Source organism: Anopheles moucheti, chromosome 3 (genome assembly GCF_943734755.1).
Source record: "Anopheles moucheti chromosome 3, idAnoMoucSN_F20_07, whole genome shotgun sequence".
Lineage (NCBI taxonomy): Eukaryota > Metazoa > Arthropoda > Insecta > Diptera > Culicidae > Anopheles > Anopheles moucheti.
Genome location: NC_069141.1, coordinates 228,146 through 254,668, shown reverse-complemented (window position 1 = coordinate 254,668; position 26,523 = coordinate 228,146). Strand labels below are relative to the sequence as shown.

Sequence of the window (26,523 nt, the reverse complement as noted above, 5' to 3'; positions counted from 1 at the left end):
GGATTTCAAACGAAAACAAATTGAACAGTGAAAACATCATTATTGAACTTGTACGAAGAAATCTCAATTAACCTCAAACCCTCAATTAACGATGGAGGCGCTTGGTCGTCAGTAGAATGAAAACATTGTTTAACACGATCAGCGCCGTGGCAAAAACGTTCAAGACGATTTCCATAGAACATCACCCAAATTTGGGTGATGCGGCGCTGAACGTGTTAATCTGTTATAGTCGTTACACCAATATTTCCAATAACATTTGCAATATTTTGTTTCCTGTAACTATAACTATATTAGAATAACTAAAGCTTATAATAATAATTTTTATAAGGACTGTTTTTAGTGACCCTACCCAAACTCGTTTCTACTTATTACAGCCATTTAACCAATCGCAGGATTCTTTTGTCATCTTACTCATCACTGGAACAGGACGGCAAACAAACTGGATCGGTATGCCAGTCAACACATAAGACGGCCAGAATTATTTGTCTTTTTATTTCAACGCCATCGTGAGCATCCATAAAATGACTGCAAAGAAGGATAAGGACTACAAGAATCATAAACACGGCAGTGGTTAGTTTGTTCTTCTATACCGCGCAAAGTTTGTTTAGAGAAAAGAACATCAATACCTAATGACTTTACTCTTGTCCTTTATAACCGTCACCGGCAGAGTTAAGCGCAACAGCAATATCATCCAAGCTAGACAGTCACCTAGCCAGCCAAACGGGTACTACCGCATCAGGTCTGATAACGGCGCAAGATCCTTTGAAACGCACCAACAAGCCCCTCATGGAGAAGCGACGTCGGGCACGCATTAACCAGAGTTTGGCCATCCTGAAGGCCCTGATTCTCGAGTCAACCGTTAAAAATAAATCGGGTGATGGACAAACTAAGCACTCGAAACTAGAGAAGGCGGACATCTTGGAGTTGACCGTGCGTCACTTCCAGCGCCATCGCAATCTGGACAGTCCGGGTATCGATAAGTATCGAGCGGGTTATACTGATTGCGCCCGCGAGGTCGCCCGATATCTGGCGACACCGGAACCTCCACCACTGCCAAGCGTACCGACGCTTACCGATGCTGGTTCTAAGGCGCGTTTGTTGCGCCATCTCGATAATTGCATCGCGGAGATCGATACAGAAATATGTCCAAAGGTGACTACACCTAATGGGATACCCGTTACTTCCCCTGGTGGAGGCAGTGGTAGTGGACAGGAAGGAAAGATGCTAGTAGATGGGACTGTCACTGGTACCACAATCTACGATGGGATAAAGAAAACCAAAGACTTAATGGCAGACTATGGGGCAACGGTAGCCATTTCACAGGATTCAAATCCACTTGATTTCAGCAAAACTAATCGAGAAATTGGTCGTTCACCCTACTCATACCGTGGATCTCCAACCGATCTAGCTATATTGGCGCCAAAATCAACCTCATTGGTAAGTTCCTTAAAAATAAATATTTTTAAGACACAACTAAAGATTATTGGTTTTGTATGTATCCAACTTTTGAGGAGACAAAGTTTTCCTTGGGTTGTTCCTAAACGGTGTTTAATATTTGCTTGTGACAACTTCGTCATTATCTTTTAACCTTTCTAACGCACAGTTACACCAGGACGAGAACAACAATCGAGGCACAAGTGGTGGCACTGTTGGCATACACAGCACCAAATCCACTAACCACCATCATCAACAGACGGCGGTCTCGGTGACAAATCTGGAGGATATGATCCACGGCAGTGAAATTGCAACCACCTCAGCGGCCAGCAGTCATTCCGTTACACTCAATAAAATGATGCTCGGTCACCATCAGCACCAGCAACACGCAAAGCTCTCGATCGACATGGTTAACCTTAAAAACTGTCGATTGGAACCGGGCGCTATTAAACACGAACCGGGCTCATCTGCAGCACTGTTGGCAAACGGATATTCCACCACATCTTCGGCAGTCTCTTCGCCGACTCCTTCATCGGCCGGAGGAAACCTCGAATCTGATAAGGATGTCTCTAATGTAAGGTCATCGCTTGATTATGACTAATGAGGTGTATCTATTTTAATGTGCAATTCCCATTTTACTCCAGCACTCTGAACACGGTGTCGTTGTACCACAGACGACAGGTTATCCCTCGCAAAGTCAGGTGGCACTGCTACTTCCGGATCACTATATCCACCTAGCAACAGCTCTCGGACTTGGCAGCACACCACCAATGCTGGATCACTCGGGAGCAGCAGCTGCAGCAGCTGCCGCAGCCGCCGCTGCTGCCTCCCTATCCACTACCGATTTCGAAACACTGATCGAACAGAACCGTCGGCAGGCGGTTGTGCTTGCACACGAAAAAATGACCGCCGAGATGCTCGGCAGTTTGCACGCACTTCCAGAAAATGTTGATGAAAATTATTGGGAGCTGTACAAGAAATCGCTTGGCATACCGGACTCGATCAGCAAACTAAGTCTCACCGATGTCCGAGCACTAATGGCAAAAGGAATGCCTCCGAAGGTTGAATGTGGACCAACGGTTGGCACAGCAGCTTCCGTTACAAAAATGGAAATCGATGATCAAGTGTCCCATCCTGTGCATCATTCTGGTTCGCTAAAAACCGAACCACCGACTACAATATCGCCGGGGCTGATAGAGCCGGAAGTTGATGGACGTGCTAGTGCTAATGGCAGTCGAAGTCCGCATGTAAAGAAAGAAATATCAGATGGTGATATCGCTATGGTTGCGGTCAGGTCAGAAGAATCCCATACCCCTTATTTAGAGGAACGCGATCGTCGTAGTTTGAGTCCTCGGTCGGTAGAAGATCGAAGATCACCTACCAGCAGCAATGCCAGTGGTAGTAGTGATCGGTTCAACAGTAACAGTGGTCCAGTGGACGGTTTGCACGCTCCAACTTGGCGCCCTTGGTAAAGAAGAAGGAGGGAAAAAGTGTATATATTTATTATGAATGTGCAATAATACTCTTAATTTGATATGATCCGAACTCATGACGAGGTTCCATTCCACAGTAGATTTGCATAGCTTTGTGCTAATGGTTAATTTGTCATCGATGAGACTTTGCTGAGTTTTTTTTTCCTAGGGGTACGAATGTAAGCATATCTAGACTCGTTCGATTACATTAGGAATTGTGTTTATTGTTCAAAATTTTCCGGCTTACCGGTAGCACAGATAAATATCGAATGAAACCAAAGCTATAGCGAAACTTTTTAAACTATCTTAGCGACACTTGGTGGCTTTATATGTGAAAATGTGCTCATAGACTTTTCGTTTGCAAGCTCAGTCAAACAAAACAAACCACACATCGGTACATATGCATAGCTCTCTGATGCGCGTTAGTCGTTTACTTACATTGTGTACGGTATTATTGAATGTGGAATCTGCATGTTCTACGTGAATTAGTTTTTTGGCTGTAATTACCAACCAACGGGTGATGTAAACATAATAAGGTAAACTACGCATGCACAAAGATAGCACGTGTGCAGTAAATTTCGTGGTAGTTCCTAGCAGAAAACGATCATGAAGCCAACCCAACATGACCGAATAAATGGTGAAAAATAAAATAAGTTTCACTGGGGTTTCCATGTATTTCATTTTTTCCCCTTCAGATGTCAAAAACCATCTAGGAACGTTTGTAATGTTTTGAGGATAAGTTATGTTATAAACTAATATCACTTTATAAACTTTGATTGATTAATAGATAAAGAATCACGTAACTATCTATTCTTGACTCTGGAACTCATGCACTGAAATGCAATTATTCCAATTTACTGGAAACACCATATCTACCACCGAATCCGTCTCCAACATATCAGAGGATGTCGCACTAGCTGAATATGCTCCCGGTATAGAATTTAGAGCTCGTTCATTTGCTTGTTGTCTATGTGATTCAATCGCAACATCAGCTTGCGTGTGTTTTGGTGATTTTATGCAAATCGTTCGTGGGTACGAAGTCTGTAATTTCGCGATATCAAAATTTTGCCCACAACTGTTACGTTTTTGGTGTGTTTTAAGATCATTTTTCTGAAATTGTAAATGAAAAACGTATCCTTTTATCAAATTATGTTCCTTTTTACTAAGAAAGCGCGCAAAATGTAAATACCTGTGAATATGCTCGACCGCAAGGGCATTTGTACGGTTTTTCCCCAGTATGTGTACGGATATGTATGCGTAGCTTATCTAGCCGCGAAAATCCACGCCCACAAGTAGTACAGATGAAAGGTTTTTCACCTACATTAATTTTAAAAAAAATGCATTTCTGTATCATCGTCATCATTAGGGGTTTTTTTTAAATAATAACTTACCCGTATGCTTACGCATATGCATAACAAGATCCGATCGCCGGGGAAATCCTTTTCCACAAACCGAACACTCACAAACGCTTTGCCCGTTATGGCGTCGCAAATGTACTCCCAAATTACTGGAAGAGCCACAGTTATGGCCACATATGTTGCAAAGATACACCCTTCGCTGTACAATTTCACTACATGTTGCGGGTATGACATTTTGCGTTCCGTTACTATCTTTCCGAGTATGCATTTTACGATGATTAGTATAATTAGATTTAGTTTTTAGCTTTTTACCACACAGTTCACATTCGTATATCTATTGAAGGTAAAAGGGATTGAATTATGTCTTAAAAAAAAGATGCACTTCAAATATTTTTACTTCTCACCTCTGATATATTCGTTTTTGTCCGATATGGTGCATCATCAACATTCTGATGAAGGGAATTTAAAGAATCCATTTGCGACTGTTTCTGAGGCAAATTTCTTGATTCAGTGTCAATAGCAAGTTGCTCAGATTGGACCCAAATTTCCTGGGAAGTGTCCTGGTGTTTAATGATGTGTAAAAATAACGAGCAAATTAAACATAACAAACAATAACAGACATTCCAGTCATGGCAGTGACATACCGCTATTTTGTCGCTCACTATTTTCCGCTTATGCGATCGACTATGGGAGGACAGATATTTCAACGCAGTAAATCGTTTGCCGCATTCCTTGCAAACGTAATAACGTTCATTTGCATGTATTCGTAGGTGATCAATGAAGATGGCCTTATTGTGGATACGCTTGTCACACTGAGGACATTGCCACATTTTTTGTGGATGAAAGTTTAAATGGTACTTCAGCAGCTGGTATGAGGAATATGCTTTGGGGCAGTAGAAACACTGCCGTATTTTGGGCAATCCGCCATCATCAGCATGATCGCTTTTCATGTGATAGGATAGCATTTGTTTACCACTGGGAATATGTTCGCCGCATTTCGTGCAGCTTGTGCATCCAGCTTTTTCGTGGTTAGAAGATTTAAAAAAATCATATTCTACAGTTTCAATTGAGCATTGGCAATCGTTCCGATTATTATGGTCGTCTACTTTGATGGAATCACCATTATCCTCATGTTCCGTATCCGTACGATTTGAAATTGTGTCCTCTTGTTCGTAACTATTGCAGCCAGTGTCTTTTCCTGACGTTTCACATTTAACAAACTCCACGTGCAGTTGTAAATCATTCGAAACAGATGATTCTTTGGACACGAGAAGCTTGTGTTCTGATTTCTGGAACGAAGAGAGACATTTCTCTCTGAACTCTATTATGTATTTCATGATATCAATGCACGGATTACAAGCAACCTTAGAAAAAGGATCATTTTTAGAAACCTAAAAAGCAAAACAAACGATTGTATGAAAATGAATGTTATCGATATTATCATACAGTAAGTGAAAATGTAAACAGCATTCTTACCTCTAAACTCGTGATCATTTTCACAATAGCTGGAATATCAATAGTTTCATGATCGAAAATACATTGTAATCGAGCGCTATTTGAGAGACAAAACCGACAAACTATTTCTTTAGCATTACAATTCGAGTTTTCCTCCATTTTAACAAAACGGAACCAAGTTAAGCGAAAGCACGGGAATGTAATGTTTACTTTATGTTGTTGCCGTTGGTTTGTTAAAGCTGCATTGCAATTGTCAAACTTTGCCCGAATGCATACAATGTTTATGATATATAGATCGATTACTTCACAATATGTAAAAATTTAAAAATTATGCTTTAACAATAATAATTACCAACAAACCGAGTTTATCATAGCTCTATCATAATCAAGCCAGATCAAGTTGAGCTTGTTTTTTATGATATGTGTCTCCTCTTGCCAGTCCTCAGTTTGCTATAGATTTTTCAAGTCTCAGCAGCCTAGCTGCGTCTGTCAGTTTGGAAAATAAATTCCCACTTTCCCTGTCAAACTTTTGTCGAGTTGTAAACAAAACGCTCTAATTACTCTGTGTACGTACGTGGGAGGAAAGTGCTGTGTTCTATTTTCATTTTCTCTACATTTTTCCGTTCTTAAACGCACGTTTCGATATAGTGTAGCCTGCTCAAAACAATCAAATTGATCACTGATACCATCTGGGTAATCGTTAGCAGGGATGGAAAACGATAAAATGGAAATCTACGAATCATTGGTACGCTGGTTAAGCGTATTGAATTTGTCCGCACCACACCAAACGGTGCAGGAACTTTCGGATGGTGCTGCACTCGCTCAAGCCCTGAACCAAATCGCATCGGAAGTGTTTACCGATAGTTGGCTCTCTAAGATAAAGTCCGACGTTGGTGCGAACTGGCGATTAAAGGTGAGCAATTTGCGAAAAATTATCGAAGGTATCTACGTGTACTACCAGGACGAGTTGAGCTTGAACCTGTCGGAAGAGCTACGTCCGGATGCGCTTAAAATCGCAGAGAAATGTGACCCGCACGAGCTGGGCAGATTACTGCAGCTTATACTGGGATGTGCGGTGAATTGCCTCGAGAAACAAAAATACATCACGCAGATCATGGAACTGGAGGAATCGTTACAGCGAAACATCATGGCCGCACTGCAGGACATTGAGTACATCTGGCAGGGAGCCTCTCCTTCTCGTAATTCCATTAACACAACTGCCAGTCTGGATGTGAAAACGTTACAGGAAGATCGAGACACACTGGCACAGAAGTGTCACGAGACAAACAAAAAGATGCTGGGACTTATCGAAGAGAAGGCAGCATTACAGCAGGAAATAACCAAGCTGCAAGCTATTGTGGGACGTTACGAAAATCCAAATCTGATCGGCGATGACGGTACGTCGCTCGGGCCGATTCAGTTAGGTTCATCTCGGTACAACGATCTCCGCAAACTGGTGGACAGTTTGAAGGACGAGCTGCTGCAGGCCGAAACGGCGCGAGACGACCTGAAGATGAAATCAATGATTCAGGAGAAGGAGATCACAGAGCTGCAGGTGCGAATCGATGACCTGCACGCGGCAACAACCGAAATTGCACAGCTTAAGGATGAGATCGACATCCTGAAGGAGGCAAACGAGAAGCTGAAAATTTGTGAAACACAGCTACAAACATATAAGAAAAAATTGGAAGACTACAACGATCTGCGAAAGCAAATCAAGCTACAGGAGGAACGTAGCGCCGACTACCTAAAGCAGAACCTCGAGTATGAGGAAGAAGCAAAAAAGTACGCCGGTTTAAAGGGACAGGTCGAGCTGTACAAGAAAAAAATACAGGATCTCCACGGAATGCTTGACGAGGAGATGGGCAAAACAGTGCGGGCCGAGTTCGAGTATAACCAGCTGCAGGGTCAGCTGGCGGCAGTGCAACGGGAAAAGGAGAACTTTCTAAGAGAGCGGGACACACTACGAGAGGCGTTAGATGAGCTAAAATGTGGCCAAGCCATCGGCGTAGATGGGGTTGGTTCCGGTGGTCACGGGACGGGTGGAAACACGATGTCGAAGGAGTTACATTCTAACGATCTGTATGAGCGTATCGAGCGATTAGAGCGTGAAAACAAAGCCCTACGGGAGGGACAGGGTGGTCAAACGGCACTTTCGGTAAGGTCAAAAGTGTGTTGTTGACTTCCAGTTCGATGTTTCATGCATTACTTTTTTCCAGCAATTGTTAGACGATGCAAATCAACGCAACGAAAAGCTTCGTGACCAGCTAAAGTCAGCTAACCAGAAAATTCTTCTTCTCAGTCAGCAACACACCGACGACGGGAGTAGCAAGAGGTATAATAAGCTTAATTAACATTCATTTTTGATACCAGTGATCCCTGACCGCACTGATCTGTTACTTCTAAACAGCGAACTGGAGATGCAGATGAAACAAACGCTGGAACTAGGAGAACAAAATACGTCGCAGCAGCAAATGGATGAGGCGCAGTTGCAGCTTAACAATTTACACACAAAAATCACAAATCTAGAAGCAGCCCTGGTTGTAAAGGATCAGGAACTGCAGGCGGCCGATGTGCGCTACAAGAAATGTGTGGAAAAAGCGAAGGAAGTGATCAAAACGCTAGATGCTCATGCAATCAACGGTGAGTAAGGATGAGCAGTGGTGAACAACGATGATGCACAGGAAGGCCCACCTGCTCTTCTTATCACAATCTTTTATCATTACAGAAGCACTATTGATGGATAAGGTCGATTTGCCTGTTGGAACTGGAGTGGATAGTACACTAACGGCGGGGAATGGCAATACTTCCCGTCCGCCGATGGGTCAGCAGGAAGAGCAACTAATTGCAACTGCGTTCTATCGGCTTGGTATGGTTTGCCATCGGGAAGCGGTTGATGCACGTTTGCTAAGTGGCCCCGGGCAAAGTTTTCTTGCGCGACAACGTCAACCGGCGGCACGAAAACCCCTGAATGCAAACTATGGCAAAAAATGATCACACATCCTCGTCCTCATCATCATCACCATCATCAATTCAGAGCCGTCGAGGTAGTTCCCTTGGCCTGTGCTCCGGCCGAAAGGTGCCTTATCCTTAGCAAAATAACGTGATCTTGAACATTTTGGTCGCGTGTATTTATCTCTTTATCGATTACTTTCAAGCAAGAGCTTTCTGGCCGGACTTTGCTCTTTTGTATCCTTGTTTTGTCATCCTGCTGTGTAGGAAGCTCTGTTATTTCTGTGGCCACTAACAAAAGGACTTTATTTTCGGCGGTAGTAGATGATATATTCATCAAATGTTTTATTTTTAAGTGTGAACATTTTATGTGTACTATTTATATTACACAACTGATTTGTATTTCTTTTGTTTTAACCCCTTAAGGACAGATCGTGTGTGTCGCGTTTTCCAAATATATACACGTTTGACAAACAATTTCGAGGTTTACTTAAAACAATAAATGAGATAAATTGTTTTATTTCGAAATTATTGCACCTCTCGGAGTAGGTTCTAAGATTCCTCTTGCTTATCATCTGCCGGTACATCATCAATCGATAGAAAATCGTTCCGATTGGATTTTAATCCCGTGTCTAGCACTCGATGTGCCCATCGTATGTTTTCCTGCACTTGTTCGATTTTCTCCGCAGGTGTCCACGTTTGATCATACTCCAGCTTATAACTACCCTGGTACAGATGTTCGCATCCTTTCGGACCCCAGTCGTTCGGTGACAGCATGCTGAAGTACATTTGACCAGATGGCCGTTTATACAGGTGGTATATGTGACCGGGAATCTTACGAAAATTACAAGCGGCATGGTGCAACTCCTGCGCTGCTTGCGTTTCTTCCAGGATTTTTTTCGCTTGCTGCTGCAGGAAGCGAACCTGTTCCGCAATCATAACCAACTTAGCGCACGCATTATTCGTTACCGCTACGTCGGCCGATTGTATCTCTTTGGCTAGAGTTACAATGTCGTTCGCTTCCCGGACACCCGTGCGGTACATGCTTACTATCTCTGTTCCATTAGGAGCCGGGTTGCGTTCGACCAATTTTACTGCAGGATCAAGCGTAAATAGATGGTCAGAAAATATGTTGCAAATATTTCACCAATACGGACCTTTCGATATCGCATCCTGGTATTCCTTCGTTGCTGCTTCGAGGTCCATCCCTTGCACGCTATTGTGAAATTGTTTTGATCATGGACATGTGGTCTTCTGTACACTGTGTACGTTATCGTGCTCTACAGGCTGTGACGTGCTTATCAATCGCTGTTCCAAATCGGAGAGCAGCAAAAACGGAAACTTTAAACGTGCGTACTTTATTTGGTAACAATCTCCTTCACTTATCTCATCCTTGCCTTGTTTACGATTTGGTGGTCAATGAAATGGTGCACGCTTGGAATAGAAACGTCAATATTGTTTATGCTACATTAGTATGTTGCACGTCATGCAATTGAATTTATTTGTTTGTTGCGGGAACTGTCGTGGTTGCTTTTGTTTAGATGAATTATTTTCTTATTCTATTAATTCTTATCAATTAATCCCATGTGGTAGCTAACTGATGGAAAACAGTTTATTGGAGATCTAAGTCTCTCATTTTCAGATAATGTATGCATGTTTTTAATATTCAAAGCTCTCAACCCCCTTTGCTCTGGAATTTTTAGCGTTAAACTTTTCCGACAGATTCCATGTTCAATGTCAGAATATTGTAGAATGTTTAAATTCCTCAAATTGCATTAAAATATTTTAGAAAAACAAGCGCATTGTGCCTGGTTTAACGATCAGCCGTTTCACCCAATCTGTCAAAAAGTAGCTTTTCATTTTTATTAAGCCCGTTTGTCAAATTACTCGACATGAAACAACCTTTACGTACGACCATGAGTGCGTATGTGTATGTGTTGCATGTGTTGAAATAGACACAATAAATCAGCCAAACACAAGAACGGCAACGAAGTGGTGCAAAACGTTTGTGAATCACGAAAGTTATCGCGCACTAACTAGCTGATGGTGAATCCAGCGTTGAAAGCAGCAGGAAAAGCAGGCCTATGAAAAGAAGACAAAAACAAGTACGCACACTCGCAAATAGGCCGTACGCGTTGCTGTATCGGTGAAATGTTGCATCAATCGCGCTAGTGCTGCAATTCGCGCAAGCCAGCAATAGAGGTGATTCAAGCGAGCTGCGACGTGTGTGGCGTTGTGTGTGCTGTGTATGCTAATTGCCAGAGCTTTAATTGAAGTCCCGACGTACCACACCTCAGGTTACTGCTGATGCTGGTGCGGCTAGAAGGCTAAAGTTGCCCTTTTAATTAAGAAGGTTGTCAAAATGTGCGTACAAATGGGCGATGCGGGAAAAGGGTGTTGTGCTGTATTGTTTCTGTTCCGCTGATTTTATGGTCATAGCAATAGCAACAGTAGGAGCTGCAGGAGTAACAAGCAAGTCCCTCATAGAGGACAAAAAAGGAAAAAGTGTTTGTATGACGACTAGTGCGAATATCATTATCATGATGTGAAATGCGTAAAGCTTGATCGTGAAGTGCGTGTGCCATTTTTCTGGGGTAGTTGCGTGGATCGTGACTTTGTGAAAAAACTCATATATGCATAGCCTCCCAACAAACCCCGCATCGAGTGTAGTTTTATACAATACAATACGATTCTATATAACAATGGCAGCTCAAGCAATTGTGTAAAATCCCTTCTGGTGCCAATCACAGCAGATCGCTGGGTGGATTGTTTTTTATTCCCCATATTTCGTAAATGTCAAATAGAAAAACTGGATTATTTGTACGTAGTTGTACCAATACCTCAGCTTGTTTACGTTTCCATCAAAAGGCTACAGTACAGTACATCAAAATCATACCTAAAACACGTTTATGAGACGTAAAGGTTTAAATAGCAATTTCCATTCCACGTCTTTTCTCAAAACAGTGTTCAAAAGCTCCTGTGTGAGTAACGAGTGTACGATCTGCTGTATGTATTTGTGAAGTGTGATTCGCGCTTTGACCGTGGTTTCCTGTTTTATTCGCGCTAGTGCTTCACTTGGTTCTTGGTTTGTCAGAACAAGGTGTTCGTCATCTGCGTGATTTGACGCCTCACCCAGTTGCACTGCTATTTCGATGCGTTGGTTTTGTGAATTTATTTTCGTGTATACATATACACGTTTATATATAAATATTCCCTATAGTTCGATTGTGCGTGAATGCGGGGGTGGTAAAAGCGTGTGCAAAAATATCACAACGATCGATCGAGCAGTGTAGTGAGTTTGGGCTGGTGATCGATTGTAAAGAAAAAGCCAAAAAAGGAAAAATTGTATGACCCAAGTCAGCAGCAAAAGCATCAAGGGTGTTGTTTAGCAAGGTTTACTCTTCGCGTGTCCTTCTATCTGTTGCCCAGTGTGGCACAGCAAGAAGGATGAAATTGTAAACGTACGGAAAGGACCGCTGACCGTATCTTTCCTCGTTCTGCATACAGCACCGAAGTCACGTTCCAAATACGTCCTGATACTGTGTGTGCCGTAAGTAGTGGCTAAAGTAAACATTTCGAATCAGAAAACAATCCAAGCGGCTAAGGATGAATGGTGAACCCCCGGGGGTGGCCGAAGGGAATCTTCTGGGAAGATTTGTTAAGCTGGTAAAAAAAATCTATGTGTTTGTGTGTGGAACGAAGACCAATCTGGCAGAGAAGATTCTATTTTTGGTCCACTTGAGACAAACCTTACCCTTACTCCTTGGGGTGGAAGCTATGCTCTATTGTTGCATGGCACATGCTAACGCTGTTGGTTGCTTTGCGTTTCAACCAACCAATCTTTGCATTAGTTGTATTGTTACCAGGCAGAGATAGATTTTAAACACCGAAATCGTTATCATGTCTTTCCGGTTTAAAGGAGTTTGTACACTATATTTAAGTGCTTTGGCAATTTGTGTACTTTGTTGTAGACGTCTAGGATATTTAGATTACTGGTTTGGTTGTCAATGTCGGCTGACTAATGTTATGGGAGGTAGATATAGGGAGACAAAAATATCCTATCGCGCTGAAAGGGGTGGTGCAACAAATGATACCGTAGGAAGAAAAAAATACCATACACATAAAGCAACGTCCTCGGTGGGGTCTAGGTCTCCATGGTATTTCCATAGCTACCTGTTGTGTTTGGTGTTTGGGTTGTTAAAAAAACCCCCTATTTAGTCGTAGCAATGAACAGTGGCTCTACAGTAACGGATCAATTTTATCGCCACTGAATTTGAGTTTTATGTAAATGACATTGAAAATATCTGCTATAAATGACCTCTCGGGACAATCGTCTGGTAAACACATACGTGGGAGGAACATCCGTTGGGTAGGTGGGAATAGCATCGGTCTTTCACACGGCATAATCAGTACTGATATCGCACCCAGACCGTTCCCCTGTAGCAAGAAGTGACTATCCAGCTACGTGGTAAAATATATCTGTTTTGTCTGACAAAAATATTAGTTACGCTAGGCATGACCTAATAGGTTGTTACGTCGTGAAGAAGAAACTGAACGCGCTTATTAACGTGTTACCTACGTTTATATATGGAAAAAGAAGATTTTTATTTGTTTTACCCAATAATGATACTGAGAGTGTCTAATATTATGTTTAACCATTATCCTTTGGAACGGATTTGGATCCTTTGGGGTCGTTTGGAACAAACGTGTATAATAAGCTTGATTACACTACTAAAATATTTGAAGCATAAATACTAGCAAGAGCAATGCATTGTTTTTATAATTATCGAGCAGCATAATGAAATTTTATCAAGAAAATTAACTAGGCTTAACTTCACTGGGTCTACTAGTTTTGGTCTGTTTGTATGAACAGCTACCAGGGGAATAAGATAGGTTGATTGTCAATATTTTGACAAAGAGTGAATGCATTATTGCTACCAGTTAGTCACTATCAATAATTGATTGATCATTTTGAGGTTGTTTATTCATTTATCGAAGTCTATATTTGTTTTGGAACGGAGCTGTGTTTATTCCGACATTTATAGTATTTATGAAACCATTCATAAGTACTTCCCGGTACGCAAATGGGCACGATTTTTTATCTACAGTTTCTTGATTGTGTTTTTGTTTTTGAACTTTCTTTGTCAATCCCAAGAACCTGTGCATACATTATCTGTACATGACGATCCATTCCATTTAAATTGCTGCTGGTCAAGTATCTTACGACTTTTAAAATCAAAAATATTAATCGAATTACAGTGTACTATAATGTACGCTAGATTTCATTGGCTGATGAGTGCTGATAAAACAGCACTTTTGTTAATTAAATTTACGAAAGTCCGGGAGCGCTTAACGGAAAGATCCTGATTGTGGTGGAAATCGTGGTAGGGGCTTTAGTTGGATTGGATGCAAGTGGTGCTGTGAGTTAAATGGTAGAGGCTGCATATCTGTATCGATTATTGGTCAATATACAAGCTGCTATTTCTATCAAGCATAAACATTTCCGTAAAGTTTTGTTGTACTTGTCGTTGTTAACGTTAACAGCGTTGGCCGTTTTACTGTTTTATATGAATTTATGTTTGTTCCAGAGCGAAAAACCTTGGTCACTTTTATAATATGCAAGTTTTCTTTCTTGCCTACCACCCTACCAAATAACTGGTTGGCACGTGACACTTATAACAAGTGAGCCTATTCGTGTGAAATTCGAAATATTTGTTGTTACTAGTTCCACTTAGGGTTCGTTTAAAATTTAGTATTTCAACACGGAATGGTGGAACAGAGTTTTTTCTTTTTGTATTCTAAATTACGATGCACTTGAAGATTTGAATGTAATGTGTTGAAGGAATTCCCATCACAAACAGGAAGCAACCAATGTGTGTTGCATCTAAACAGATATTGTAAGCTTGAAGGAATATGTTTTGTTACAGGGATTGTCTTTGTGAAACTAAGCTGTAAAACAAATCATAATATTGCCATTTTTAACATCTTTTCGGGAACTTTGGCAAATCTTTCGCGAACTGAACGTGATTCTATAAGTCTTAGTTTTTATCGTTGCTATTTGGATTTCGTAGATAATTGGTAACAGGATACGTACTTTAAGCAGAAAATCTATCAGATATAACTATTTTGTATAGAAATTATCTTACTCAATAATATATGTACGTTGTAAAATTATGAACGATACAACAGTTGTTTCGTTTAGAACTTTCGTGTTTTACATATTAGAACATCATCACTAATTCGTCCAATAAATCTGACGATCACGTTCCAAGACCGGTCACAAAACTGAAGTAGATGTGTGGAAATAACTCTAATAAAACACTAATGCTTTCACCATACCCTTTGAGTTATGCGTGCTCTGGTGCGTATCTTGGATTGTTTCTTCCGCTTTTCTTCAAAACGGAAAGTAGCAGCTTGCGGTGCCATATTCGTCGATAATATAAGCTATCACATTCCTTATTGTACGCAATTCAATCACAAAAGAGACCGAGTTTTCTGACGTCATCATAATGTGTCCAGTTTGTTCCATCTCATTACAAAGGAGAGAGCGTTATAATAATCACAAGATGCAGTAGTTGCTTGTATGCACCCGGATGACTCACGAACTTCATCGAGGATGGTCTCGTAGCATCCGATAGCGACAACAATGTTCCCGCTCTGAACTTTGTCATTGTGTTGTGTCCCGCAATATTTATCAGCACTGAGACACGCACATATTTTGTACGCGCCCGAGTCTTCCCGGGACAAAAAAGTCTCTCCTCGCAAGTGGCATTCAGCTCAATTTGAACGCAAAATGCAGTTTCATGGCGTGGACGATGATGGCGGCCAGCACACTCAACACGTTCTTTCTCTAATCTGGTGTTGCAAAAGAATCGTGCTTATAGTAAGCGATGACACTGTGTGTATGGTTCGCCCACTGACCAAGAGCGATCGTGATCGAGATCATGAACGGGTCCTACTTCCGTGGGTGACTTCCGGTTGGGATGAAAGGGAACGTCCACAAAAGGCAATCTGTCTGTTTCGTTCTGTTTCACGTCGTTGGACTGTCGTTGCTTCCGGACGTTCTCTAGACCTCCCTTGACGAAGATAGGTAGAGATTTTGTCTTAATGATTTCCGTATTAGGGGCACTTTCAGCATTTGTTTTTCGATATACTCTGACTCTAGATGTATTCACGGTGGGCGTTTTACTCATTTGGTCACGTTTCATTTCTGATTTCACAGAGAAAAAGAAACAAAAACAAATAGATATTTACATGAAATTGATCAATTCACAGGGAGAGGCAAATTACTCATACCGTTGGCGATTGATAAAATGTTGTGTCACTATTTCAATATTGTAATTAGGACTATAGTACATGAAGCATACTGCATCAGTGCCCAAAAAATATTTGCTTTTTGAGAAGCAGCTCAAAGCTACCAGCTCTTTCTTTCTGAAACTTTTTAAAGTATGCTCATTTCTTACCGTCAGTTCTATTTTACATTATTACCGACAGCGGAAAGACGGATGGTTTTGCAACGGAAGACTGGCGAACGAAAATGCGCGCGCAACTGCCTGTTCCCGAGAAATTCAACGGAAATGGAAAAGGAAACAACATTCGTCAACGGAAACGCCGCTAGCTCTCAAAGTGTTGAAGCACGGACTGGTGGAATGTTGTGTCCTTTCTATCCTTTCTTTTTTTTATCATTGCGTGAATGTTTTTCGTCATGATTTTTTTTTTGTTTTCCAAAGGTTGGCATGCCTTTTATTTTTAAATCCCTTTCCGGTTAGTGCTGGCAAAAGAATATAATGTTTATTTTTTGTTAAATCTTGGGCATAAGAATTCAACTGGTAGATGCACTCCTGGCTGATGAAACGACACCAGCCGGAAGCCTTTTACCATCCTTTACAGTCAGATGGTCAAGGCAGCAACGAAGCATGAAGTCAAACCATTCAAGACGACCATTTACTATTTTTTCCTTTTTAAAAATGTCCTCTAGATGATGCGGTTCGCAAATGGTTGTGTGAGCAGAGTGTAAACATTTCGTTCCATGGATTCCTCTAAGCTCGAAGTGATGAAATGTTGAAAAAGGATACCTGGAGATGAATCCTTTTCGCATGCAGTTTGTATATCATTCGAAACGCTCGTTTTAGTTAATCCTAACCATTATGAAGGTTATGAGGGTTTTTTGTTAGCCCATTCGCATAGGAATATGGTACAGGTGAAGTTTTTATTTAACTCTTACAACATTTGCACATTCTTCCACATGCATAAGAGAGCGTGGTACTACTACTTCGATAAGCTTCCAACGCTAGGCCACGAAAAAAGGCAATATTCAATTTAGAAAGCATGACAAGATTTATGGTTCATGCGCGTTTAAGATTTTTTACATATGATAACCTGTTCCGAAATTAGTTATGTAGTCCATTAAACTTGGTATAGATGTTTGATTTTAAATAGGGTTAGGATTAATACGGCTAAAGCCGTCATAATGGAAATGTAAATAAATATAAATAAAATATATATACATATATATATATATATATATATATATATATAGTTTTTATGTTTTTCTAACTTATCCATAGGCATTATTCTTTTTAATTCTTAATTTCCAACGAAAAACTTCTGAGAACGGAGTGTAATACTTTCAATTGTTTATTTTTGCTATTAACACCAGCGATAACTCCTTGTCACATGTGAAAATCTTAAAAACAATTCCAAACGAGAGAATGAAGTCGATTCGGTGTCAATTTTGTGGTACTTAGTAGATTCTATTCAACGAAATGTTATTTCGCGCTTGCATCTACCGGACAATCCATGCGTAGATTGCCATCGTTACAGTTTAAAAAGAATAAAAGAAAGCAACGTAGCAGTGGGTAGTAGACCGTTATCAGCGTTTCTGGAGATCTACTTGCTTGGGGCAATGTCACGTATGTATTTGATGTTCATTCTTATGTTTTTGCTAATGGTGTGGCGGATACCGATTCGAATTGCTTTGTACTGCACAGTTTTATCGGTCATCGCATTTCTTCTGCGACATCCATAGAAGCCGAGATATGACGATGGATGGTCGTTAAGTGATGGACATCACCGATTTTACCGCTGCCTTTGAACGAAGAAGTGGGAATGTTATCGTTTTTACACTATCGACGATTCGTCGGTTGGTGCGTTTATTGCAATGCATTTGATCGAATGAAATGCCGTGACGGGAACGTTCATAACCCTCTCGTGAAAAGTGATTATAAAAATTAAAAAAAAAACATTTTTGGATTGCGTTATACATTAGGAACTTAAACGTTTAACCAACAAGTGAATAATTGCATTGAATCAATTCAATAAAACGGGTTAAACACAAAACATTATTGTATAATTATATAATTGGCATAATTGTATTCATTTCATCTTAGGTTTTTTCGCGTTTTTTTCCAATTTTAAATTTGTGTTAAAAGTGGTTCTCGTGTAGCGAAACTAGCACAAAAAGCTGATCCATCTGAATTATTTTAAAAATATATCGTGCTAAACCCGAAAGGGTTAGTCTCGTGGATGATCTGCAGATCAATCGATTGAATCCACTGCAACGGTGGTTAGCACATTATCCACAGCTATCCAACGATTAGTGTAATTGATCTTGCATTGGTGCGACGCTGGCACTGCTATTGAATACAATCGAACCGATTGATTGCAAATGGTTTAACAGTGCAGGAACCCGTCACCGTTGCTCATCATTTATCATCTTCTAAGACCTCCCTAACTTTGTGCAATTGTATCGTCGTACGTAGAATGTCTCCGTCTAACTATAGTGGGGTATGTGCTGTGCTTCAACAGAAGGAGTTGTGAGAATGGATATGATTGCAGGATCTCCTGCCGTTGCTAGCAGAACACCATTGGCAGCAATTACTTCTACCATGTCGCCTGCCATGGCGAACTGTGCTATTAACAATTTATGGCCGTTCAGAAGAAAGTGGTCTTGCCAAAGAGAAAAGTATCGAACTACGTAGCTATTAGTTGTGGTTGTTTAATGTAGATTAATTAAGGCGATTAACTTGCAGCTAGTGCGGAAAACGGCGGCCCGGTGGTGTACTGGTAGCGCCGCCGGTCGTAACGCGACAGGACCGGTTCAAAATTACATCCGGACCTATCCGCCACAGATAGGATTCACTATCCGACTACGGGTAAATAAAGTCCAAGCAAACCAGAAATGGCAGGCCTCTTGAGGTTGTTGTGCCGATGAAGAGGAATAAGTGTGATATGCGGGTTTACAGGTATACTTTAAAATGCTTTAAAACCCCTTTACAATGTTATTCTTACAAGTCAGGAATTATACCATAAGACTAATATGATATTATGTAACTAAACTACAAGGTAAACATGTCCTTTAAAGCTCCTGTAAAAGATGATAATGGTCCTAAAAAAAAGATTTCAAAAAGAAAAAGATCCGTCTAGCCTTCAAATGATACGATTGGACTTTCGTTTTAAATAGCGGTTCCTGTAATAACTATATACCAGAATGTAGTCTTGCATCATCTTTAGAAAATGCTGATCTTCATTGCAAAAAGGACAAATTGCGTCTTTCAACTTTATTTGTTTGAAAAGTTCTCAGTTTCCACTTCAACGAGCAGTGAGAGTTAGTGAGAAAAAAAATAAAGAGAGAGATGGAGGAAAAGATAAAGGGAGATAGAGAGAAAGAGAGAGAGAGAGAGAGAGAGAGAGAGAGAGAGAGGGAGAGAGAGAGAGGGAGAGAAAGAGTATGTCTTCCATTTGCTACTTATACCAAGCAGTTTCAACATGTTTGTTTGGTTATGGGGCATACCAGGAGACTCCTGTTGACTAGAAGAAACAAGTAACAATTGTTCCCACTTCGTCAACAGTGCAATGTTTCTCCTTCCGGCAAGTACGTTTGAGTGGTCTCGGCGGATACGAGCTTAATGGCTTGGCTTACAAGCGATTGATAATATGCAGCATCGACGAAGATTGAGCCCTGCTTCACACATGTGTCCTTTGGCGCATAGCATGCTGATGAGGTTAAGGAGCAGCCACAAAGTTACATTCACCATTGAACGGAATGTGCATTGGACGGATAATAAGACAGGCCTCTCATTCAAGGGTCGTTACTTTTGAGCGCTGCTCAGCGAGACTAGATCTCATCAGCTTCCCATGATTGACGATGAATCATGTGTCTGCTTGATGCGGTAGAAGTGTTCTGCTGCCTTTCTCAGTCCGGTTCATCCTTCCTTATCGTAAATTCTATTCTCAGGCAGCAGCTCGAGAAGCGTTACCTCGTGTGCTTCGGCTAAGGAAGTAACTGTTCTAAATCATCTCGAACGTTTTTTGCACCCGAACACGCGGTAGCCATTTCGTTGCACGACTCATTTGATCTTGATACCCCTCAGCGGTTTTAAATTATGAATCTTGAAATCAATTACATTCGGATGTGGGACACTTTTCACGGCTAAAATACCTTGTTACGATTAGTGTACATGTGTATATGTTTTTATTTTAATAATGCTGCTATAAAATTCTTGAAAAAGATTTTAATGACATTACGTAGTAAAACCGATCTAAAGTTTAACGTAAAAAGTCTTTTAATAAATTATTAAATAGAGGAATTATGTCAGTTTAAAATTGAAAAATTGATATATACAATCATATAAATTCTTCACACAAAGTTCTCTTTCACAATGTTAGTCAATATTCAGACCATTAATTTTACACGTGGGTTGCAAGAAAATGGAACACAAAATTTCCGTTTCGAACACAGAAATGCTGCATCAATTTATGCGAACCATGCCCTTCGAACCATTACTTTCATATAAATATGCCTTACAGCGAGGACGAATGGTTTGAGGATTGTGCTTAAATGTTTGACTTATTCAGTTCTTTCGTTGTCACCCGGATGTAGACAACGGAAACCAAGGGTAGACGTGAAGCACAGCGCTAGCTGTACATTACGCCGGACGAGACCTGTATTTCTTAGTGTCGAGCTTAGGTCCTTTTTGTCGTTGCTTCAGCAACCTACCTTTCGTTCGAAACCTCCATCGAGATCCTGATAGGATTCCGGGTTTTGCTTACCCTCGATCTCTCAATTTAATGCTTACGAACTTGACGGGGCGGGAGCATTCATACATATTTTATTGGTAGGAGGTCGGTCATGTTCCTCACCCAAAAAGCGCACCACCAAATCGACACAACGTTTGGGTAATGTCATCACACGAATTGGCTTTTACTGTTGGTGTGCGGTAGGACTGTGAACCTTAAAGTTCGGCCAGATGCTACTATACCGGCATCCTATAAACCGTATCATTACAACCAGGGGGCATGTCTGGCGGTTGTGCGTTGTTGCGCTCTCGATATGGGGCCAGTCTAGAAAGGAACTGGACTTAAATGTGAAATGGGCGCATCCAAATGCTCTAAATTAAGATGTGATAATTCTTTTTTATTAAAAATTACTAGCGATTCTGGCGCGAGTTGCTTAAGTGGATTGTTTTCGTTTTGTACATACACTCAATACTGATTCTCATTTTAAAATATTTTTTTATAAACTTTTGTGATTATATGGTTTATGGGTGTGATATACTAGAAATTATTTCTTTTACTGTTCTATCTCGGTTGCATCGAATTCGTTTGGCAATACAAAATAACTGATTTGTTATAATTAAAATTTTCTTCTTGGCGTAACGACCTATTAGTTCACTTGCCATTTCTATCTTACTAGACTTATTTTACCACGTAGTCGGATAGCGAGTCTTTGTCAGACTCAGTCAGTTGATTATAGACCGGTCCTGTCGTGTGAAAACCGGCGCCGCTACCAATACACCACCAAACCGCTTCTATATTACTATTAACATTAAAATAATTAAACGGTTTTAAACATTTAATTAATTAAATTAATCATGTGGTGCTTTTCATTCTGTAGAAGTTGGGTTGCTTATTGTTTACTGGTTCCTTTATATGAAGAATGAATTAAATAGTCTTCCGAAAAGCTGACTCAGCCTTCGCATTGCTTATGAGACTGTGACGTATGGCGGTTGGTCAGGGTCACCAAGAAAGGGAAAGTATCTTCAATGTACATATCTTTTGAAGAATAAAATGGACTGTCTCATATTTGGCGTACGTCACTTTTCTTTTCATCGGATATATTGCAGCATTATCGTTTATTATAATACTACAGTAAAGTGACAATCTTAACTCACTTAATTCACTTTCAAATAAAGCGTTACAGTGTCTGTCTGGCTTAAAGCGAATAAAACGGAAAAGCGATTAATTTTAACTGTTCTTGAGTGCCATCGAAACGTACTCTGCTGAATGAGATTAAGTTGAAAAACAATCCCCAGTGTAGAAACTCCTTTCCGAAGGTTATTATTCAACGTGAGCCACCATGCGCTGTGTTAAGGATATGCGCTCGAAAGTTTGCGTGATCAGTTTTTTTTCGGTTTACCGTTTCACTACCCTTCGGCACACTGTCGGTCGTGGATACAGCAGTAACTTGCAACATACTGAAAATTCCATCGCTTCGATGCATAATGTGTGCGGATGAAGCGCCCTCGATTACAGCTGCATTGTGAGGAGTGTAAGAGAAGGGAACACTGTGTGCGGTTGCATATTTATGTAATTAACATTCGTCGTTCCTATGAGCCGGGTGTTTTAAACCTCGAAATATCAGCTCGATCCACACTAGGTGCCTCCGATGGTACTGATTGTTGTTGGTTTAAGCGATAATCGGTTGCTACTCTAGTAGATAAAAAATGAACACAATAACATCAATTGCACACATACCAGATCCGCACGCGTCTGCGCACAAGACTTGTTTAGCCGCTTACGTTGTTTTTGTACGATTCATAACGCAAAAGATGACGGGCAAGCTTAATGTTGTTGGTGCTCTATTGTTGCAAATCCAAATGCGTGTGGATAATGACTCACAATGCCGAATCCACCCACCATTATTTTTCTTATAGATACAAGTTGAGTTTTCCGCTCTAGATAACTTGTCCGGTTTGATTTATCCAAGGCAGTGAACGGCAGTGAAATAATTCCTGAACCTAACCAAGCCATGTTACTTTATTTGCAGCAAAAAGATGTAACATCAACATGTAGAGTATATGTAAGAACAAAAATTAAAAGGTTCAAGAACTACATAAAATCTTAATGATCATACAACGGCACTTTGAAACTTTAAAATCGAAACAAGTAAAATATATCTAAAAAATATCATACATTAACATTAAGCGGTGGATTGCATAGAGAATAAGTACACTATCTTATCTTTACCCATTGTTTATTATCCGCTAGAAAGGTAAGTCAATCTCGCTCGCCCACTTACATACAAACACGTGCTACAATGACGGGCGCGTGCGCAAAAGTATCGTCCTGTAGACCATGTCTATTGGTCATGTTGGACGTATTAAAGTTGTATTTTATTCTCTATCTTCCTTTCACCAGCAAGCTGTGTGTTTGATTCATGAGCTGTTTTTCTGTCTTTGTGTTGTGCGTATGAGGAATGTAACAGCAAAAGAATCAGTCTCTAGTGGTTCTGTGTCAATTGCAAGTAATATTTGCGTTACTTCATGCTTCTCGTTGATATACGGCATTGTCATTTAGAACGATCGGTAGCTCGGAGCACGGGCACGTGGTTCAGACTCGCGACACATGACGGGTGTTCCATTCGCTTCATACAGTAGTTTGTCGCAAAGTGTTGTTGATTCTATACGTCATCGGAATCACGTTTTTTTTGCGCATTATTCTTATTTTACCTGAATCACAACTTTCTTTTTTTTATGTTTCAAAAATCGGCCTTACGGCTAAACCTAGTATAACTTATAACCCGACGGGTGTAGATAAATCAAGCTAGGCTTATGAAGCTGTTGCACTACGATGGAACGACGGACCTAGACGAAATATTATTAATATTTTTGATAATTTTTTTACTCGTGCTCCGTTCGTCATTTTGCATATTTTTTGTAAACTGGGCACAACACTTTCTCTTTTTTGTTTCTGTTAATCGTCTATTTGCTTATTGGCTATTGAAACTTTGGAATATTATTCGGTGTGTGAAGATTGTTGCAGATTCTTTTCGATTTTTAATTCCTGTTTTAATCTTCGACCTTTATACATGGCATACTTATAAGCAATTGTAACTGAGTTGTTTTTCCTTTCTTGTCATATATCGGTACTTGACGTGCGGCGGGAGTAAGTTTGTCACGGTGTCTGCACAGTTGTTACGGGCTTTTATGCGTATTTTCTTTTGCTTCATAGACCACCCAACCGTTGACTTCCATGGCTAAGCATGCGATCTTTAATTAAAGGTTTCTTCTACGAAGAAACGACTCATAAATTAAATACAAACATTGTACGAATACGATATTGTTCATAACGGCGCTTTTCGTTATTAACTTACTGCTTGAGTGGTGTTATACACTGTTTATGTATTTTTTTAACGTCATTGGCAGACTTTTTTCTGTGCTTCAAACCACTATATAAATGAAAACAAAATCTAACATGTCGATTAGCAAACCTTTTGGCAAATTATATTACGTTCCACCCTAGATGTTTATCAGGATGAACAATAAACAAATTAATATCTTAAACTAATCTTTACATGTCACGTTTGTCTGCAGCAGCAATCGAAATCTGTTCAGTTGGTTTATGTTTCATTCATTGTTTAACTACAGCCTATTACACGATCCTAATACACAATTACAAACAATAACCACAGGAGTTGTAAATCGAACAAAAACATTTTTATCATCTTGCTCTTATTTGGGTCAAACGGCCCTCGGCCGTCATAATGGAAATAAATAAAAAAAAATCTTGTTCTTATTTTTAAAACTTGAGTTTGTTCAGTTTTTCCTCATTGGTTTTCACATTTGCGTCTTTCTGACCCGTTAAATGATACACACGAAGACGATTTAATTAATGTAAATTTTGACCATCATCTCACGGGTCGCGGGAAATTATTTTGATAAGGATATATTACAGGTAAGGTTTTTTAACTACTGCCCATGGCGTAATGCCGTGCATGTCATGCGTACAATGACAATGCGTCTACGAAGAGAAAAATGCGAAATAGTAAAAAAATAACTTGGCCAAACGTACTGCCGACATGTATAGCCACTGTCCTCCGGTATAGCGATCCGCTCTGATGATGAATGCCATGTCTGTGCATCATGGCGGAACGAAGCAAAACACCACCCTTCTCCCAAAGATAGTGTATGTGTCCGAAACTGAACCACTTATACACAAAAACTAGAGCATTATTTTATCTTTGTTTTCTTACGCGTGAAGATTTATTTACTTTTCATCCCAACTATGTGGAAGTTAGAAAAATGCTGTTGCAACAGGCAGACGAGCTCGAACGATATGTACTTCGCGGTCGAATTGTCTTACGAACTACTAATCCCATATCTCCATTCTGCCGATCGCAATGGAAAAAAATAATCATTCGTGGGTGAAAAAGCGGAACGTGTTCCATCGGAGCTGGCCATCTCGCCACTGTGTTTGACAATGTTTGCACGGATGATATGACTTTTTGCTTACTACGCGTCGCTAAGTGAGAGCTGGAAAGGGGGTTTTCGGTACTTTTACTTTTTAAAACAAACTTTACTTTACTTTACTTTACTTAATTAGCATTTTTGAAAAATATTGGATAGAGATGCACCTTTTGAGATTTTTTTTCTCTTAAGAGATGGTAGTAAAAGTTGTCCATCCTTCATAATATCCCTAGCGGGAAGTGAAACCGTAGCGAGGAAAACGAGAAATGGTAGTCGGTGTTTATATTTCACTGTTCATATTGTTGAGATTGTATTAGCAACAGCGCCGGTACTTATCACTTGCAAATCAGAAACAAAATCAACATCACATTACTTAGAGCATGAATCATCGTAACGTTGAAATTAAGCGACCTTATGGGCTTTTTATTGATAAACAGCGTATCGCGCTTAATACACTTCACGCGCTTCAGTACACCTATCCATCGTAAACGTGTTTGTAGTTAATTCAATAAGCTTGATTCTAGACGTATTAGAGTTATTAGATCGGATTAGACAGAAATACAATTCCCAAACACAAAGTAGCGTAGGGAATGTATACCTTTTTGTCTATCCCGATTTTCCGTTACGGGACGGGTGGGACTAGCCGAAGAGTAGAACAACTAGCCAGATACGCGTCGTCGACAGGGAGAGTTAGTGCAGGGTATGCTGCACAAAGACTAACCACTGAGACCGGGTTCGCCCAGGTGTGAACAGTTGAATCGTCGCGATACGCAAAGTGGAAAGCAAAATGGCTAACGGGTGTGTTTAGAGGGATAAAAAATTAGGGAGAGAGTGGGGAGTGGGGGGAGGAGAGAGTGTTCCCTTCTATTTGCGCTCAGCCCCAGTGCACGGCTCCAAGGTCGGTTCGGTGCGGTTCCATCACGTTGTTTGGTGGTTTTTTTATTATTTATTCGTTGCCCGTTTCTCCTATTGTTCCACACTTTCCCCATAGCTTCACCTTCACGAGACCGCGGCTCCGTTCGAGTGTCTTTCACACAAGTGCGATCGAATAGCCGCAATGACACTGCAATACAGTCAACTGTTTGCGTTTTCTTTGTTGTTGCTGTTGTTGTTGTCCACGGTATTGGTGTGCGACCGTTCTGCTGCGTATGTTTGTCGCACACCGTGATAGAGCTAATGGTGTAGTGAGAAACTTAAAAAAAACTACTACAGAATAACACACTTCGTCGGCGGTTACACGCTTTCGGAAGCTACTTTTGAACACAAAATACAGAAATTAATAAACATATCGAATGGGAAAACATGTCACATGTCATTCTTACGATTTGAAAAACTCATCTTCATGTTCATTCACATCTGACCCGCGTTTGCAAGCGTTGCAATGTT

The 26,523-nt window shown here is 40.5% G+C and overlaps 4 protein-coding genes across 4 annotated transcripts; 2 read left to right on the top strand and 2 right to left on the bottom strand.

Moving 5' to 3' along the window:
* Positions 1-521: 521 nt before the first annotated feature.
* On the top strand, positions 522-3,153 carry LOC128301967 (uncharacterized). The gene is made up of 4 exons (XM_053038656.1): positions 522-570; positions 668-1,437; positions 1,604-2,008; positions 2,079-3,153. The coding sequence occupies exons 1-4, from the start codon at positions 522-524 to the stop codon at positions 2,904-2,906; spliced, it is 2,052 nt and encodes a 683-aa protein (XP_052894616.1). The 3' UTR covers positions 2,907-3,153.
* On the bottom strand, positions 3,111-5,914 carry LOC128301968 (zinc finger protein 585B-like). The gene is made up of 6 exons (XM_053038657.1): positions 5,741-5,914; positions 4,909-5,655; positions 4,669-4,824; positions 4,298-4,598; positions 4,096-4,223; positions 3,111-4,016 (listed from the first exon to the last, which is right to left on the bottom strand). The coding sequence occupies exons 1-6, from the start codon at positions 5,876-5,878 to the stop codon at positions 3,714-3,716; spliced, it is 1,773 nt and encodes a 590-aa protein (XP_052894617.1). The 5' UTR covers positions 5,879-5,914; the 3' UTR covers positions 3,111-3,713.
* A 391-nt stretch (positions 5,915-6,305) lies between these two features.
* LOC128301231 (protein hook) lies at positions 6,306-8,989 on the top strand. Its single transcript, XM_053037604.1, has 4 exons — positions 6,306-7,877; positions 7,939-8,054; positions 8,130-8,362; positions 8,448-8,989. The coding sequence occupies exons 1-4, from the start codon at positions 6,429-6,431 to the stop codon at positions 8,711-8,713; spliced, it is 2,064 nt and encodes a 687-aa protein (XP_052893564.1). The 5' UTR covers positions 6,306-6,428; the 3' UTR covers positions 8,714-8,989.
* A 220-nt stretch (positions 8,990-9,209) lies between these two features.
* Positions 9,210-10,080, bottom strand: LOC128301232 (uncharacterized protein C1orf50 homolog). The gene is made up of 2 exons (XM_053037605.1): positions 9,829-10,080; positions 9,210-9,765 (listed from the first exon to the last, which is right to left on the bottom strand). The coding sequence occupies exons 1-2, from the start codon at positions 9,875-9,877 to the stop codon at positions 9,224-9,226; spliced, it is 591 nt and encodes a 196-aa protein (XP_052893565.1). The 5' UTR covers positions 9,878-10,080; the 3' UTR covers positions 9,210-9,223.
* Between the last annotated feature and the right edge of the window lie 16,443 nt (positions 10,081-26,523).